The sequence below is a fragment of the Pyrus communis genome, chromosome 1 (genome assembly GCF_963583255.1).
Source record: "Pyrus communis chromosome 1, drPyrComm1.1, whole genome shotgun sequence".
NCBI classification, from domain to species: Eukaryota; Viridiplantae; Streptophyta; class Magnoliopsida; order Rosales; family Rosaceae; genus Pyrus; species Pyrus communis.
In genome coordinates this window covers 4,539,365-4,558,259 of record NC_084803.1, presented here as the reverse complement: position 1 = coordinate 4,558,259, position 18,895 = coordinate 4,539,365, and the positions used below count along the sequence as shown (strand labels likewise).

Below are 18,895 nucleotides of genomic sequence, written 5' to 3'. Positions count from 1 at the left end.
AATAACCTCCCGCAACAAGTGGGGCACAAACACAAATGCCATGCAGAGGAATCCTAATTTTTAATCAAGAAATATAAATAAAATTAAACGAAAATAGTGAATATAAATTTAATATATCCGATCCAGTTTTATATAGAGAACTTTAATGAAAAACTCCAAGTACTGTTCACTTTAACGAAAAATCATATTTTTATACTAAAAAATCAATCATGATACTATTCAATTTACCCTTTATTTTATGCTTATCGTTAAAATTTAAAATTTTCAAATATTTTTTATTAGTTTTCATTTTTTATATATGGGCCGAGTCTTGGAATCAGCACGGCCCAATCTAATTAAATTAAAATTTTAAGATCCGACTCAAGGGGCATTTGGAATCCGCCACGCCTATAAAATCCCCCCAAGGCATTTCGTAGCCACAACACAAAGAAAGCAAAAGAGAAAGAGATCTAGGGTCACAACAAAGCAAGTCCAGAGAGCGACAGAGAGAGAGAGAGAGAGAGGCAGAAATATGGGTGGTTGGGCAATTGCAGTTCACGGCGGCGCGGGTGTCGACCCGAATCTCCCCATGGAGCGTCAAGAGCAGGCCAAACAACTCCTCACCCGCTGCCTCAATCTCGGCATCTCTGCTCTCCGCTCCGATCTAGCCGCCATTGATGTTGTCGAGCTTGTCGTACGTCTCCTTCCTCCCCCTCTACATTGCCAACCCCTACAAAATGTTATTCATGTTTTCGTTATGAGTTCGATGGATGTGATCTACAAAAACATAGTCTAAAAAGATGGTCTAACTTACATTTTTCTTTCGTCAAATCACAAGACGATATTCTGAACTATCCTAATCTATGAATATGAGATCAAACTTAAACTTAATTGACCTAATTTGCATATGCATTTTATATCGTATTGTTATTATTATCGATTTTAATCCCTTTGATTTATCATTTTTCATATTAAAATGGTACTTTAATCTTTCACTGGTGATTTAATCCCATATCTATGACCAAACAAACCTGAATGATTTTCCAAACACATTGAAAACTTTCCTGTTATGTTTTCCGAGTTTTTAGTTTGCATGGGGTATTTTGGACCACTCCATTATTTTTTAACCTAAGCTGGCGCTGCATCATGCATGCTGGAATCTTCTTACTAGTTTAAACTCCTCAAAACCTTTTTTTATTTTTTATTTTTACAAAATATTTCTTTTATTATAAATGTTTGTGATTTGTTATGTTGTCTAAAAATAGGTTAGGGAATTGGAAACCGATCCTTTCTTCAACTCTGGCCGTGGATCAGCTCTCACAGCGAAAGGGACGGTTGAGATGGAAGCCAGCATCATGGATGGACCCAAAAGACGATGCGGCGCCGTTTCGGGATTAACTACGGTTAAGAATCCCGTTTCACTCGCCCGCCTCGTCATGGACAAATCACCTCACTCCTACCTCGCCTTCTCCGGCGCCGAAGACTTCGCCCGACAACAGGTTTGTTATGCTTTCACTTTCACCCCTTTCATTGGGACAAGGATTGTATGTCCTTCCACTTCCGATGCCCTTTCTTGTTTTTTTTTGTTTATGTGGTTACGGTTACACCATGTCAACATTTTATATTACTATTTATTTTTATCTTATTATCTCTATAAAAGAAATAATATAAAATGTTAACATGACTTAACCGTGATCGAGAAGACATGAAGGGCACCGACAATCCTAGTCCCTTTCATTGTCCATAATAATATTTAATACCCAAATGAAGAATCAAAATCCACTTTGAATTCTGTAAATAAATAAATAAATAAATCCTTACTAAAAAATAAGAAAATAAAAGTATAAACTCCTGTCTTTTTCAGGAGGTGCATGAATCTAGGGCAAAGATTCCACCTTACTGTTTATAGTGCCACACGTATAATTAAATATTATTTTAACAGATGTCGAAATTTGGCAATTTAATAGTAATAATAGTACTGTTTCATATATTTTTTTGTTACTATTTTGTATTTATTTTTCTGGACAAAGGTCTCGTTTTTATATATTATTTTTTTCAGGAGGTGCGGTGCAAAGATTCAACCTTACTGTTTATAGTGCCACACGTATAATTAAATATTATTTTAATAGATGTCGAAATTTGGCAATTTAATAGTAATAATAGTACGGTTTCATATATTTTTTTGTTACTATTTTGTATTTATTTTTCTGGACAAAGATCTCGTTTTTATATATTATTTTTGTGTGGAATCTGAATGGGGTTTTGTGTGATATTTTAGGGCGTTGAGCTCGTGGACAATGAGTATTTCATCACAGAGGAAAATGTGGGGATGCTCAAATTGGCAAAGGAGGCCAACACAATCTTGGTAAGTATATTTTGATTTCATCAGTGGTAATTAATTAATGGACTAAGTACTTAGTACGTTTTGTGTCATATATTAATTAATTTTGGTGACGTTCAGTTTGATTACAGAATTCCGTTAGGATCGGAGAGCTGCAGTGCAGGTGTGGAGAGTCCGTTGCACATGAACGGGCTCCCCATTAGCGTTTACGCACCTGAGACCGTTGGTTGTGTGGTGGTGGATAACCAAGGGCGTTGCGCTGCAGCTACATCCACCGGTGGGCTAATGAACAAAATGACTGGCCGAATCGGTGACTCGCCACTCATTGGTGCCGGTACCTACGCGTGTGACCTTTCTGGGGTCTCGTGCACGGGTGAGGGCGAGGCAATCATACGCGGGACACTCGCGCGTGAGGTGGCAGCAGTGATGGAGTACAAGGGCCTAGGCCTACAAGATGCAGTGGATTTTGTGATCAAAGAGAGGCTTGATGATGGCAAGGCCGGACTCATAGCTGTGTCTAGCAAAGGTGAAGTAGCTTATGGGTTTAATTGTATGGGGATGTTTAGGGGGTGTGCCACTGAGGATGGGTTCATGGAGGTTGGGATTTGGGAGTAGAGAGGGACTTTGAAAGTGAAAAATCTTTCTGGGTTTGCTTTGTTCGGGGCCTTAGATACTAAATGATCTGTATCTAGGCTTTGCCTTTGATGTTTGTGTAGGCTAATAGAAGAAATGCATGCCTTTCATTAGGTGTAATTTTTAGTTGAATTGGCATGTATTTTTCGACTATCATTGAATAAAAAGCCAGAGCATTTTCATAATCTCCGTTTATTTTTTCAAAAGACCACAACATATATTCTAGATCATTCTAGTTTACGAAGACAGAATTACAATTTGGGAATAAAGGATGGGCGGCATACGTACTGTCCTGATGAACTGGCATGACACAACTTTTCGTAATCTCTAGTACTACACCTTATTAGCTGTCTATTGGATGAAATAAATGTAACTAATTTTAGGTAGGGTATCCGAAAACTCTTGTTGTCACAAGTAGCCAAATGAATTCAGATTCTTGTAGCCACTTTTTATGGTGAACGTGCCGACGGTTTGTGTTTGTCAGATTGCTGATTGTGACTCATGACATGTTTGATACCATAGCCTGATAAGGTTATAGGAGTACCTCAAACAAGTTGGCCTGAATTCCTCATGTGAAGAAAATGAAAAGGCACAAAGGGATCCATTGCTGGCCCATGTTGATTGTACTAGATATCCATCCATACACAACAAACTTAAATTGGGACAATTTGGGACCCGATCAAACAAAACGTTGGGACAATTTGGGAATAATTTGGTCCTTTGGACAATGGTTAGTTGGGCATAGCTTGGCTGGATTTTTCTTGAGCTTTTATAGATGCTCTTGGGAAGAAATTACTATTCGACTTATTAACGTGTAAAGATTTCAGAGAGACGCATCAATTACCACATGCACAACACCGCATGTGTGAGAACCATAGACTAGATGGCACTGAGGTAAAAGTAGGGTCTAGTTAAGTGGCCCAAACTCGTCTCCTGCAGACTCTGGTGGAAGAAGTTAAAACTTGAGAGTCAACACTCTTACGTTTGTGGCTTTTGTCCTCTTATCACATTGGAATCTCCAAATAGTGTTAAAGGTTTCAAAGAGACGGTCTAAACGGTTAACACTTATATTTTCTCAAACTTAAAATACCTATTCGTGTAGCATGGTGGTGTTTTATCTTAAGGAATGCAATCATACAATTATGAATTGTAAATTATTTTGTCAAACTCTCGAGGTGGATTTTAAATAAAAAGGAGGTGGGCCATTGGCAGTATGGAGGGCACAACATCAGTGAGGATGTGAAGCAATTGAATTGGGCAAACGCTTATGCCATCTTTACTGGAGCAGTAGAGATAATTGATTTGCCTAATAACTTGTGTTGCATAATCATGTCAATCTTCCAAAAAAATTTGGTCTTGTATTATTTCATATGACTGCCCATTTGTAACATCAGCATACTTCCAATTGTTTGGGGACACGGCTTTTGACTGCCGTAATTAATTTCGCATATTGCATTGATATTGTTGGAAACTTAGCCAAACGTTCAACATCAGGTAGGACATGGCCAATACACGTTTAGGTGTAGGGTGTTCGTCTAAATATCGTTGCAATATAGAGAAAACAACCACTTAACAAGTCCATTTACGTCAATTTTTCTTGAGTACCTACAAATACTCAATGTCGACACATATTTGATAGTTGAATTTAATGTAAATGGTCATTGGTGGAACAATAGTATTTGATGCATAATTTCTAAAAAAAAATTGCTATAAAAGAAAACCATATAGGTCACCAGGTCTTATCATGTCATATGGAACAGACAACGTGCCTAACTAAGCAAGAACAAAGAAATACAAATATACATGCACTTGAACTCCATTTCGTAATACAGTTTTTATTTACTTCCAAAAACAAACAAACGTTACATAATATCATGTCATCATGCACCAGCTGCTCTCACTTATTCAGCGGTCTTATCATCTTTGGATTTTTTTGGCACCGCCTGAGATGGCATCCTTTGCTGATTGAATGGTGTTTGCTACGGCAGCAGCTGCACCTGCAAAAGGGTGAACGCCCTCACTCTTTGCTCCGCCGTCTCGAATCTCATGAACCACTTCCAACGTCCTCCTTCTTCGCTTCTTTGTCTTCTCCCGCTGGGGATCGGTAATCTACTGTCTGCACCTTGACATCCTCGTTTGTTTCTCCGGTTGATCCCTGCAAAATTAACAGTTACTCTTAATATTAAAAAACCAGAATTACTACAATTAATCCAAACACTAACAAAACATATAGCACAAATAAAAGGAAGAATAAAATTCTTTACTTTCGAAGTATTCATTTCGCAAAATTCAACTCAGACAATTCTAAAACTTCCACTTACAAATTATACAAAATTAGTTGGCCAAACCAGTACATATATAGTATGGTTAGGAGAAGGCCTACCAGGAACTGACACGTATCATGTGAGCCGTACGTTTCGTGTCCACGTATCTCATAGTGTAGCAGGTCAGCACATATTTCCTATGCTTTTTTTATTTTAGTAATGTCGGTAAGCAGGACATTGTAACGGAGGCTCACAATATATTTTCTGAAAAGCATACGAATATATGGGCCAGGGGAAATATTGCACCGGCCGGCTGCTATAATTTCAATTTGGACATAACACAACTTTGAAAAGCTCTCGACCTCAATTGTCAATGAGTCATCTAGTTCCCTCTTTCTGCACTAGGAGAGGGAAGGGATTTGGGATGGCTTATAGGTACCCCTTTTAATCCTTCTGCAGACATTAGGAGGATTTTGTGATTGTCACAAAAAAGGTTAGTGTAATCGATAAATGGACTGGGATCACCTCCGGATCCCATCAAACAAAGAACATGCACATGTTACATATTCTCATATCTAATGGTCTCACTCATTTGGTGATCTTATATTTGTCACTTCCAGAAATGGCATCCTTGGCTGACTTGAGGGTATGTGCAACTGCAGCTGTTGCATCAAGATCAACAAAGTCACTACCTCCTCCATCTCGAATCTCATGAACCACCTCAACCTTCTCCTTCTTGGGCTGTTTGTCTTCCCCTGCCGGCGATCGATAATCTACTGTCTTTACTTTGATCTCCACTGCTCCTTGCTCGTTTGTTTCTTCACCTCCCTAGCAAAAACACAATTCAAAACAAAACATAAAGTTACTACAATTAATCCAAATAAATATTACTTTAAAAAATCCAAATAAATATTAAACATAGTGGTACAAAAGAAAATAAACTTAGACAACTCTGAAACTTGCATCTCCAAATAGAAAATGATCAGGCGGGCAAGGCATGGATGATAGATATAGTTGATTCGTCGAGGACAAGCTATAGTGTAGAAATAAGGGGCACCAGGGCCGAGCACGTATCATGTGAGCTGTTCGTTTTGTGTCCACGTATCTCATTGTGTAGGTCATTGTGGCTAAATCCACCATGAATTTTTGTCAAATCATAAAACCAATGGAAGTCTTGCACCTGTGATATGTCCCCAAGAACCCAAGGGCTAAAAGCAATTAGTGACTCAACTAGTCTAGCTGCCTCTATCTACACTAGGAGACGGAAGGGAATTCGATGAGACATAGGTAGTTTAGGGTGTGTTTGGCTGAGCAATTTTCACATTGAAGGGTATTTCGGTAAAATAAAAAAGAAATGGATTACAAAAAAGTAGACAAGAGGAATTAGAAAATGCATCGTATGAGCATTGCAAAATCATATGTGAGGCATTTCTAATCCTTCATATATAACTTTTTGTGATCTAGGAGTTTGTTGGGTAGTAGTGTTGATGAAGTTGTGAGCTTTGAGAAATTTAAGGAATAAGTCTTCCACTTCTCTTTTTAAAATAATCTTCCAAATATTTTTTTTAAGCTGCGTCGTAGTATTATTTTAGTAACATTTTAATAAAAGAATATTATTAAAAAATTAACTAAAAGTATTATTTTAGTAACATTTTGAGAAATTTAAGGATTGACTTTTTACACTAAAAAGTCAATCCTGGTACTATTCACTTTACCCTTTATTTTGTCTTTATCGTTAAAACTCAAAGTTTTCAAGCCATTTTCATTAGTTTTCCTTTTAAAAAATTCATCTCCAAATGATGTTGTAAAAGGCTATCTATTAATGCAAAATGAACAATCACTCTTTAAATTTAGAGAGTAACTATTCACTTGCTAAATATTAGAAAAATAATAAAACTTAAGGGTGAATCCTTGATCAAGGAAAAGAAGGAAGAAATAGAGAAGGGTGTTGGGTTGAGTTTAAATTGTTAATTATAAAATATTTAAAGTTTCTTAATTAAAAGAAAATTGTTGAAGACGAACAGTTAAACTGAATAGCTAAAATAAATTTTAACACCTTTCACGTGCTAGTTTAACCAAAATTTAGAGCTTATCTTGGAGATGGTCTAACATAAACTATTCTTGCAAGGCTCAACTAGGTCACTAAACTCACTACGGATGATTTTTTGGATACCCAGTTACTGTTTCTAGACACTCAAGTTGAGTGTGTGTAGAACCACTCTACCTACTGCGAGTATTTGCTTCATTCAAACTGGATTGATATATTTTTATTTTGTTGTTGGAAATTTTAAAGACTAACCCAAAACTGTGTACACAGTAACGACCAAAACAAAGGATTCTATAATTCGAACGAGTTTCCAAGGTATGGGGTACATCTCAGCTCTCAGAATCTCACAATTTGATTGGATATTTAGGGTTGGTTTTGATCAAAGATGGTGGCCATAAGAATCAAGTAAGGAACGAGCAAGCTTGATCCCCAAGTGGACTTCAGATAACGTAGTAAGGTGGAGGCCATCTTCTTTGAGACGCAATCCTTTGGCATCAACACATTTCACATTTGGTAACTTGACATCCAGCTGACCTTTCCTTACTACGTCTACAAACACTACTAGAAATTTGGCTATCAGCCACCCTTTTCATTTAGTGGCTATTGTCAAGTGTTGCCACTCACATTGGTGGCAAACCTCTATGCCCACCAAGCACCCACTAAATTAGAGAGTGTGGCCTATGTAGAGGACTCTATTGTAACAATGACTACCAATATTTCATTGGTGCCTTTCCTGCAGTGCCACCCTTATTCACATCAGTGGCAAAATTGCAAAATAATATTAAAAAAAGAGGATGCCCTGTGTGGGCACCCAGATTTGAATAGGAATATTTCCTTTTTTTTTTTTTTTTTTTTTTTTTTGTGAGGAAACAAATTGTAAGATCTTTGATATAAGAATATACTACAAATTTGCATAACTGATCTTTAATACAATTTTGAACAAATGTTGGGACTCAAACTTTGAAAAGTGTTTGAAGACTCTGTTTCCAAAGAGCTTAATCATGTCATGCCAATCTCTCTTTGGCGATCAAACCATTGTCTCTCCAGGTGGGATGTTTGAGCTAGGTTTCTTCAAACCAGGTCAGCTTTCAAACTACTATATAGGTATATGGTACTCCAAGCAAGTAGTATCTAAGAGCAAGTAGTATCTGAGAGGACTGTTGTTTGGGCAGCAAATAGGGAAATACCAGTCAAAGGCAGCAGCAGCAAGAGCAGATGATGATGATGATGCTGCGATGGGAGTTCAAACTAAACATCAAAATATTAGAGAGAATTGAAGCAAAGAAATACTCAAAAAATTACATTCACATATCCCAAAACAATATAAAAAATAAAAAAAAAGAAAAAAGGAACAGAAATCTGGAAGAAGATGAAAAAATCGATGCAAAACTCTGCTGCACTAAAAAAAAATCAAAGGCAAGTCCTGATCGCCAAATTTCGAGCACAAAGAGCTGATCGCTAGAAAGAAATACAAAAACACATTGTTACTGAAGTTTTACTTGCAGCTCATTAGCATAGGACCATGCAGATGGCTCTAGATTTTTACACAAATCTGAAGGGCACCAAGACTACCAACCATATGCTTAAAGGAACTTTAATTTGTTTGCATAACTACCTGCTAACCAAATCTTGAGCATATTGATAAACCATAAATTTAAACACGTAAGCGGCCAGATTGCAAGCACGAGACTAATTCCATACCTCAAACCGAAGGCGACGCGCTGTCTAGCAGTCCAAACCTTGATCCTTGATAAATTGAACTTCCTTCTTTGATCTAGCAATCCAAAAATAGATAAATTAGGCAGCATGTCATATCAATATAACACACCTATACGTACACACACATACCAAAACAGCCTACATTCAGATTTGCATCATATCCTTGTTTCTAACTCTCTGGGGAATTTTCACAAACACCCAATAGGCAAGATTTGCTTCAATATAAAAGAAATCTGATTTAGTCAGTGATCTCAATTGCATGTATATCTGAACGACCATGCTTGTTAGTCAATCATGTTATAGGATGTATTTAACACTTACCAAGCGATTCTAAAACAACATCCTACATACATATTATGTTGTCAAACTATGAATCAAGACAAAACTTTCCTACTTTGGTAATGTAATCTCCTAGTCTAGTTACGATTTGGTTCCTGTATTTTGACTTGAAAACAATTTTGGTCCCTTAGAAGTTGCCAATGGCTCCCGAATTGTAACTGGAAAAAAACTCAACACAGCTATGAAAAATTAAAACTCGAGGCACCAAAGCGTGAAAAAAAAGAAACCAAAATAGTTAAATTTACCCTTTTATATCATACATACCATTAAAAATTTGTTTAGAGATAAAAATGGTAGTCATAGTAAAGAATCCAACTTGACCAAAGAAAGTGGATTTCCTCACTTTCTAGTGCTAACTAGCAAGCTTGCCCGCGCGGTGCTGCGGGTTTTGAAACTGTATAAAACATGTAGAAAGAGGCAAAAAGGTAGGTGTTATTCATTTGATCTCACAAAGACTGATATTATTGCAACACATTCCAACTGGAATTTAAAAAAAAAACATAAACCTTTACTTTCTATGAACTATCACCAGAATTCTTCTCTGAACAATCATCAAGGGAACATCCTTTCTACTTTTTTCATAACTTCCTAACCATGCTCAGAAAGATTAGGTTTAATAAAAATACCATTATTTTAAAATCATGGATGATTCAATTTTAACCTTAAAATCGAGACCATCTCCAGTTCTTGGCAAATCAAATTTCAATAAATAGCCACATATGTGAAATAAACAAAAAGAAACAGATATCAGAGAATAATAGCTTACCATCAACAAAGATCTTGCTACTGTCTTTGGAGGTTTGGAGGCTTTTTTTTATGTTCGTATACTATTAAAAACAAAAAACATATGTTAGTAAAAAGCAAATAGCATTGACAACTGATTTGAAAAACAAACTGAAACATGAAAAGAAAGAAAAAAAAAAAAAAGGAGTGACTTCTAAAGCTTTTATTTCTCCTGTCAAATGAAATTGATAGTGTATCAGATCTTAGTGTTTTTCCCTGATATAGGATGTACTGTTATTCACTAAGACAAAGATCCAACCTTGACAACCATTAAATGACTCTGCCTGACCATTTTGTTATCATGGGTAATCTCTATCAGAAACATTCTATTCATCTTTTTATTTCAACATAATTTTAACACGTATTGGTCTATAATGTGATTTGTCTTCTTTTCAGTGGACATCTGATTAGAGTTATAGAGTGTTCCTTCTTTTTTTATTTCACATATAATACAGGGATTGATCATGACATCTAGCAACTGATAATACATGCATGCTCTAAAATTATAAAAAGAAAATTTAAACACAAAATCCATCTGTAAATCGAAAACAACCTATTTACAACAGCACTTACTTGATTTGTTGCGTGAGCGCTCTTAGGAGCTTTATCAGAGTGCTCCAACCCAAGGTACTGCTCTCATGCACCATCAACATCTCTTCTCTGAGGAAAACAAAGGCCATAACAACGGAATTAAAAAATTCAGACACACTAAGAAAGACGAAAAACTCACCAGGAGACTCTAGGTTATGTGGGTAAGAAATGGATTTCGATCAAATTAAGAAAAAAGGCAAAAAACTTCTAACAGCTCAACGATTTCCAAGGAAAAGTAAATTAATTTCTGAAAGAAAATAGAAAAAATAAAGTACATGCAGAAAATCAAACATATCAACTTCCACACTAATCCAAAGCACAATTAATTGCATGAATATTAAATAAAACATGCAAATAATGAGATTGAATGTGCGAACCTGAACAAAACAACGAAATTGACGGCGGCGCGAGCATGGCTGAGATCACAGGCGGTAATTACATAGAAGTACATGCTGACCTCGCCGGGTTCCATCGGCCTGCCGATCTGGAGAAAGATGGCAACGCTAAACAGCAAGTAAGACGGCGATGCGGGAGAGAAAAAAACCTAGGTTCCAAAATACCCAAAAGGTGAGAACGGCGAGAGAAGCGAAATTGGGAAGAAGTCGAACTGGAAGGGCCATCGATGATGGACGCGTGGGCTAGAAGGGAAACGTCGTCCATTCGCTATGACGGAATCAAACCACACAGACAAAGGATGATCAACGCGTGGCAATCAGGGGCATAACAGATATTTAACTGTGCAAAGCAGCAGCAAAACGGCTAAGCAAGCTAAAAAATCAGGGGCATTTCCGCCCTTTTACTATTGCTGAACAGTGCTGGAACCCAACTGGGTTTTAGTATATATAATGATATATTTACCGTGAGACTACAAAAGCTTTATAAAAGCAGTTGCTTCTTTTTTAATTTGTCCATCAAAAATATTGCAACTGCAGATCCTGGGAATTTAAAAAAAAATTCCAAGCAAGAGATAAAATGTGATAGTTGTGGTTAAGGAGAAAATCACCATGTTCACCTTAATTTTTTTAGAAGAACCCTCTTCACCTTAGTTTCACCCACAACCTTCCAAGGCTTCCATTCTTCTCGGCCCAGGTTGGAAACAACCTTGATTCACCTTCCTTGTCCCCAATCTTCAACATGCATACAGAAAGTGGAATTAAAATTTGAAATCTAGAATTGATCCAAAAAAAATCACTTACACTAGGGAACACCCATGAGGAGAGGATCATTTTTACCTCTTGGTTGAGGTCCAATTCAGGCAGACTTTGCTGGAAATTGGCCGGAATACCTATGGTCACCGTTTCTTAGATCTGAAATTGAGAAAATTCGGCTACAAATTTGGAGAAACTAACTTGAGGGTTGGAAAGAGGAAGGGAAGAGGATTCTGAAGGTATAGTTTGACGCTCGTTGGTGACGGGAGGACGGAGCCACTGCTGCATGAAAGAGAAGAGTATATGGGAGGTAGGAGAGAGAGAATGAAAGGGGAAGCGAGCGGAGGGAATGAAGGGGAGGAGTTGGACTTTTGTGAAGGGGAGAGAGGTTTAATGGTTTTTTTTTATTTGTTTTATTGGTGTTCAATAAATTGTATTGGTGCCCAGTTAATCACAAATGCACAAAAAAGTATTTTTAAGAAATAAAGTTAGTTAACAGACACCAATATTGGTGGCTGATTTTTTTAGGCCACTGATATCAGTGGCATCTCATTGTAAAGCCACCAAATAATAGTAAGAGTAGCAACTTTATATCTATGACCACCAATTGCAAAGGGTGGGCAAAAAATGGTGTGTAATGGGCATAATTCTAGTAGTGAAATTTGCCTTCTCCAGATGCCAGTGCCACCTGCAACCACAATAATTCAAACCCTTAGTTACTAGGCACATCGAGTATTTTCATGTGTATTCCTATAAAACCGTTCTTTAGGAATGATTAAAAGCATAATATGATAATTAAAATGCTTTGGACAATGTTTAACATAAAAAATAGTCTCAGTTTTTTAAAATTTTAAATGACTAATTAGTGTAATTTCGCTAACAATTGACACTAGTGAGAAACATTTAAAGTATCGAACTCTGAAAACAAAAATATATGTATTAACTAAGTAACAAATATTTATATGTTAATATCATGTGCAATAACAGGTATGTTATGAAAAACCCAGTTATAATCCCACCTTTTGTTTCATAGGTAGAACCACACTTCTTAAGTATCGCAAGGTTTTTCGACATGCTTAAATCAAAAACACTTTTAGTAAAAGAAAGTCGAAACAAAAGCACTTTCTATGAGAACAAGATTGCTAGTCCATAATGAATTGGGATTACAAACAAAATAAGAGCAGTGCAGCAAACCTGGATGACATGAAGGTTAGGGAGATGAAGATCAGAACGCAGGTCCAAAACAAGCTTCTCGAATTTCCCTTTATACCCGTCAGCTTCCTCCTTTCTCACGGTGTCACTTTCTCCCTGAAACCACAAAAGCGCCCGGATAACTCCTCCGCCCCTGACCGACTCGCGGGCTCGTCTCACCAACTCACCATACAACCGAGTCCCTTTACCCCACTCGCCAATTCTAGTCCCGCCTACGGCGCAAGGAACCAGACCCACTTCCCCAAATCCCGACCCCTTGGCTCGGAGGACCTCATTGGCAAATGCCATGCCCGGCCCAATCCCACACGTCTTTCCCAGGTCGATGTCGGCGTGGAGCGGCTCGTGTGCTTGCTCCCATATGAGCGGTGCACTAAGCCGGAGGATTGATGGGTTGGGACTGCACTCGGTTGGGACGTTCCCGTCCCATTTGCCGCGGCTGACGCCCCCGCGCCCAGCCATGTTGCTCTGACCTGCTAGGATGAAGATGTTCCTGGCAACGGAAGCAGCCCCATTGAATTGGGTTAATAGTAAAACATAGAGAAACAAAAACCATTTGGACATGCCCATGATTTGATTTTTGCAATGGCCAATGTGGTTTGTTTTTTGTCTCACTTTACTTGGGACGACGAGCAGCAGAGTAATTGTTAATTTCTGCTCAGGGCTTCACGCTGTAATTATTACTCGTGGTTGATACTGTGCTTTTTTTTTTTTTTGGCTTTTAGGGTTTCTATCTACTGCCCAAGGTGGCAGTGGTGGTGAAACTATAGCAGTGGATTTGTTTCTGTAGCATACTGACAATTGGATTATTTTCCATGTTTTATAACATCTATTCCAAGTTGTAAGGAAATTTAGATATAAAACCAAATACTATTTTAGAAAAATGACATGCACAAATGGAATAATTGGTTGTAAATTTTAATCGAATATCAAATTATGGAGTACTAAACAAACAATAAAATAGGCACTAAATTGTTAATATGTATTTAGTGTCCACTGATAAAAATGTTATTCTCATCTCATTTTTCATATCACATTTGTATCATTTTTCTAATAGAGATAAGACACATGTATTGATAGGTCTTACTTTTATTAGACGGGTGATTCAATTGTAGTATGAAAAATATGATGAGTATACATAGCATTACTCGTCCACCAATTCTACTTGTGATTAACAATATTTCAAAAAAAAAAAAAGTATTTGTTGTTCATAAGGTAATAAGGAGGTTGGTATCCTTGGTTATATCATTGTTCCTCGTCAATTCAGCATTTCCCCAGTAGGCAATATCCTGTTTTTTCCACATTGGTTATATCTTGTAAGAACAATATGTCAAATTGTCCCAACGACATTGCTATTTCCAAGTTTACTCCAACAACCGGTAGGTAGATTCTGACCCAAAGAAGACAAAGCAAAACAATTAGGCTTGGTCTCTAAGATGTCCTAAAACTGCAATAAGAAGAGCTCATTTCACCTTGTTAGGTGAGCTAATAAGCCACTGTTACCAATCCACATACCTGTAATGGAATTTGATGGACAGATACCTAGTATTTGCTGCATAATCTGATTGGATCTAATTAGATTACGCATACCTCACTATGCAATTAGATATCTAGGATACTTCATGCACATAATTAGTTGTTGACTAATAAATAATAAGGGAATCACTGACGCAGAGTCAAAAAGTCATTCTAACCCAACACCGTTGATGAAACAATCCAATAAATCCAATTATAACAATTCTTATACAATTTCTAGTATAATAACATATAGATTTAGAGTTTAGAGTATGAGTTGAAGAAGTCAGAAAAAGAACGATGTTCTATTAAGTGTGATCCTTCTACTAGTGCTAGAGCTAGTTTTTCGAATAGAACGTATATTTTTCATGTGAGCAGGACCCTTCCTATATAGATACAAACTATAACCAATTCCCACCAATCATAAAAAGTTGGTTAGCAACTGTTATATCCACGTTCACAATGTAAATGTGATTAACAATGTTTCCCACCACTCCAACATGTATGTCCTCTAAATAAGGGCCGTGTTTATTTTATCTTCATAATAACTCATTAATTCTAATTATTTCACGTTGTATTTATCGTTGTTATAAGTCATTCAGTACTACGGTCTCGTAGTATTCCTCTTTACTTGTAAGTGAGAGGTTTTAGGTTCGAATCTCGTGGATGGCGAATTTGATATCAAATTAGATTGCCTATTGTGTGACTTAACCGAACTCTCCCTCCTTATAACGTAAAATATACCGTTATACTTAAAAAAAAAAAAAAAGGTTAAGTCCAACTAGAGTTCCAAGTTCCAACATACATGAGAGAGAAACAAACTGTTGGGTCTATTTAAATTTGGATTGAATTTAATTGGGTATTTGGACATATGGGCTGTGTTCTTGTCAATCTCAAAGCTGGTCCTTGAGCAGACTCAGAGCAGGGAAAGGAGATCACCTAGGCTCCCAATCGACTCGGTTTAATGAATCGTTGGGCCTTTTGGATTTGAGTTCTTCATACTTTTTCGTCGTGATCGATGAATTCTTACAATTCTAATGCTTGAAGCACAAGGGTCCTAAAACCGTATCAATTAGGATAGTAGCTTGGCCATTACTCTAAATACATTTGGATTTGTGAACACTGAATAAAGGAAGTAACAAATTAGCTAGCTCGTGGTGAGAACTTTCAATACCAAATAAAGTAGAAAATGGAAAATATAATTAGGATATGTTACTGGAGCATGACTTATGGCGCTGGGCAGGAATTGAAGATATGCATCAGCCAACATTTTCCCAAGTTGAACCTGGGCAGGGGTGGTGAGGTGTAAGCCATCAGGTTCCAACGGAAGACCTTTCGCGTCGACGGTTCTCACGTTTAGAAAGTCGACTCCCAGCTGGGCTTCTCTCACTATCTCTATCAGACTTGCTTCTTCCCCAGATGCTAGAGCCACCTATATATATAACCAAAACACATCACACACTGTTCATTTTAGACTTGCAGATCAACCAATATCATCCAACTAATTAGTCCATCATTAGATATATAAGTAATATGTTATTTGACTAGAGCTTCTTTCTGTAAGACGTACGTTCTTTTTTCAGAAGCATAGAGATTGAACGCATTGCATTTCAATTCATTAAGTCAATTATCAAACGACATTATTAATTGGATAGTTTTTGTTTTCATATATATTAGGGTAGGACCTCGAGATGAAAAGAAACAATTTGCCCATCAATTCCTTGTCTCCATTCCAACTCTGAGCTTAGATGTGAAATGAAATCCCTTGATTTAGAAATTTTACTATTTCAATTAAGAAATGCCAAGTTGCACTAGGTTTTCATAGGAATCGTCCAAACTTGTAAATAAATTAGTTAACAGTGATACCGACTTCAACAACTTGTTACATTTTATAAATATCTAAACCTAGCTAACAACGTTACATCATATAGGAATTAGGAAATACTGCTTTTGCTTAATTTGGATTAACAAGATCAAGGACTAAAGCTAAGGCAAAGAGCTAAAAGAATGAAATTAAGTTTTAATGTAAGCGTGGTTATCGAAAAGTTTAATAATATGGGCATGTCTAGGTTTGGCATGACTCTCTTCTGCCAGCAATTTGTTTTTAACATTCAGATTTTCTTGACTTGACTATGCATTCTGATTCACATGTTTGTCCTTCATCATGATGTGTGTTTTTTCTTTATTTCCTAATCTATGCTATTGGTGCTTTGCAACTTGTTTTGAAGTTTAGACCTAATAGATTTTTCTTTAGAGAGGTTTTCTCCTCGTATTTTTATTTATTTTCTTAAGAGGGATTTAAGTCCCCATCTTTTCTTGAATTTCATTTTATTATTTTTTTTGTGAGGGCCAATGTTAATATCCTTGACTAGGTATAACTTCATTTTTCTGATTCAATAAAAAATTTCTAGTTAAGGTTTTCTAGAAAAAAAAAAAAAAAAAGTACTAATGTAAATGTAAGTTACGCTAGTTAATTAGTTAGGGAAGTGTGTTCATTCTCTTATATTCAAATACCGCTATGAGTAGTTTATCGTTAGTACTAAATGTCATTAACAATACTAAACAAAAACTGAGTAATTAATTAACAATACTAAATGTCATTTAGTACTACGTTATAGTGGCATTCCTTTTTACTTGTAAGTCAGATAACTTAAGTTTAATTTTCGGCAAAGACGAATTCGAAGCTCATAGTTGATTCATTATAAGGCTTACTCTCCCAACTTATAGTGTAAATACTATTGTTCTTCAAAAAAAAAAAAAAAAAAAACCTAAATAATCGTACCTGGATTATTGGGAGATCAGGAGATTGCAGATCCAAACGTACATCCCCCAAAAAAGTTTCCAATCTGTTTTTGTAAGACCGAGCGTCTTCTCTACGAGCTGTATCGCTCTCGCCCTGATACCACAGAAGTGCTCTGATCGAACCACCATTCTGCAACGAAACCTTGGCCCTCCCGATCATCTGGTTGTACAGAAAAGAGCCTCGTGCCCACTGGGTTATGTTAGTCCCACCGATCGCACAAGGGACTAACCCAATCCGGCCAACCGTACTAGAGTGATTGGCCAAAACCGCATTGGCAAAAGCCATACCGGGTCCAATCCCATTGGTCTTCCCTACGTCGATGTCGGCGTGGAGAGGCTCGCGTGCTTTAACCCACCTGAGATTTGCGTCGAGCCGGAAGACTGACGGGTTGGGGCGGCACTTTGGCGGCACGACACCGTCCCAGGTGATGATGCCTGTGGTGGTGTCGTTAACCACACCACCTCGACCTGCCATGTTGCTCTGTCCGGCCAGGATGAATATGCTTTTGACATGTTGATCTGTTTTTTGGTTTGGTTGTTGGGCAGTTGTCGGTGCTGAGCAGGCTTGAGCCACAAGGGACAAGACCAACACGAAAAGCAGCATTGTGGGACAGGAAATTGTGGGTTCTCCTTTCCCTTAAGTTTGAAGGCATTTTGAGAGCAAAGAGTCTTGCTTTTTTAATTTTTTTATGTCCAATGATTCTTCAGTTGAGGAAGGTATCTTACTCTAAACTCATATTTAACTTTCTCTCAAATAATCATTTGGGATTTGGAAATATTAAGCTGAAGATCTAAATCGTCAAATAATTGTCAGATAATGCCTATCAGAACCTTGGTTGACTAAGCTAATGGTCATTAAATTAAGGAAATTTGAAGTAACAAAAGAAAATACAGAATTTTCATTCGTGAGATCTGTATTGGGATGTCTGCTCGCTCCCAAATTTGAGTACAAACAGTGTCCAAGCCTAAATTTGACAATTGCAAATTGGATCAATCAAATAATCGTAATGGAATAACGTGTTATGTACGACAATAGAAAATGACCTATCATGCTTCAATAAATGACAGTGTCACTTACCACCAAAACAAACATGGACAAGCATGGTAGAGCAAATGTTAGACATTGAACCACGTTTTATCCAACGGCCGGCCATAAGCATGCTACTTTTTGAATCCTTTTGAGCTTTCCGCGATGTTGTCCTTTTTGAGCGTGAAAATGTATGTATCTTTTCTCTTTATAGGGTTGGGGAAGGGGGATGTGCATAGGGATGACAATTTAACCCGTCAAATCCGATCCCTGCAAGTAACCGATTCAAATGGTTCGATTTCAGGCATAAAATTCCGGGTATACAGTTATGGATAACTGTCGGGTAAATTTTTCGGTTTCGGATTATAATTTTCAAGAGTGTAAATGTTTTCTTAGTAATATAATTTTTTAATATTACTTAGTAGATGCATTGTATTAATAATAGCAATTTATTTATTTATTTATTTTTTAATATTCTTCATTTAGTTAATAATATAA

The 18,895-nt window shown here is 37.0% G+C and overlaps 3 protein-coding genes and 2 long non-coding RNA genes across 5 annotated transcripts; 1 reads left to right on the top strand and 4 right to left on the bottom strand.

The window, feature by feature from the left end:
* The first annotated feature begins 420 nt into the window (after positions 1-420).
* Positions 421-3,138, top strand: LOC137741175 (probable isoaspartyl peptidase/L-asparaginase 2). Its single transcript, XM_068480987.1, has 4 exons — positions 421-673; positions 1,245-1,478; positions 2,258-2,344; positions 2,441-3,138. The coding sequence occupies exons 1-4, from the start codon at positions 512-514 to the stop codon at positions 2,933-2,935; spliced, it is 978 nt and encodes a 325-aa protein (XP_068337088.1). The 5' UTR covers positions 421-511; the 3' UTR covers positions 2,936-3,138.
* A 1,523-nt stretch (positions 3,139-4,661) lies between these two features.
* LOC137715394 (uncharacterized) lies at positions 4,662-6,194 on the bottom strand. Its single transcript, XR_011065565.1, has 2 exons — positions 5,218-6,194; positions 4,662-5,108 (listed from the first exon to the last, which is right to left on the bottom strand). It is a non-coding gene; the product is annotated as an uncharacterized lncRNA (long non-coding RNA).
* Positions 6,195-8,131: 1,937 nt separating this feature from the next.
* On the bottom strand, positions 8,132-12,182 carry LOC137714997 (uncharacterized). Its single transcript, XR_011065498.1, has 4 exons — positions 11,929-12,182; positions 11,709-11,823; positions 8,966-9,038; positions 8,132-8,512 (listed from the first exon to the last, which is right to left on the bottom strand). It is a non-coding gene; the product is annotated as an uncharacterized lncRNA (long non-coding RNA).
* Positions 12,183-12,493: 311 nt separating this feature from the next.
* On the bottom strand, positions 12,494-13,817 carry LOC137714439 (probable carbohydrate esterase At4g34215). The gene is made up of 2 exons (XM_068453661.1): positions 13,039-13,817; positions 12,494-12,532 (listed from the first exon to the last, which is right to left on the bottom strand). The coding sequence occupies exons 1-2, from the start codon at positions 13,621-13,623 to the stop codon at positions 12,494-12,496; spliced, it is 624 nt and encodes a 207-aa protein (XP_068309762.1). The 5' UTR covers positions 13,624-13,817.
* Positions 13,818-15,541: 1,724 nt separating this feature from the next.
* Positions 15,542-17,994, bottom strand: LOC137726212 (probable carbohydrate esterase At4g34215). Its single transcript, XM_068465136.1, has 2 exons — positions 17,351-17,994; positions 15,542-16,000 (listed from the first exon to the last, which is right to left on the bottom strand). Exons 1-2 carry the CDS (start codon positions 17,972-17,974, stop codon positions 15,716-15,718), a joined length of 909 nt encoding a protein of 302 aa, XP_068321237.1. The 5' UTR covers positions 17,975-17,994; the 3' UTR covers positions 15,542-15,715.
* Between the last annotated feature and the right edge of the window lie 901 nt (positions 17,995-18,895).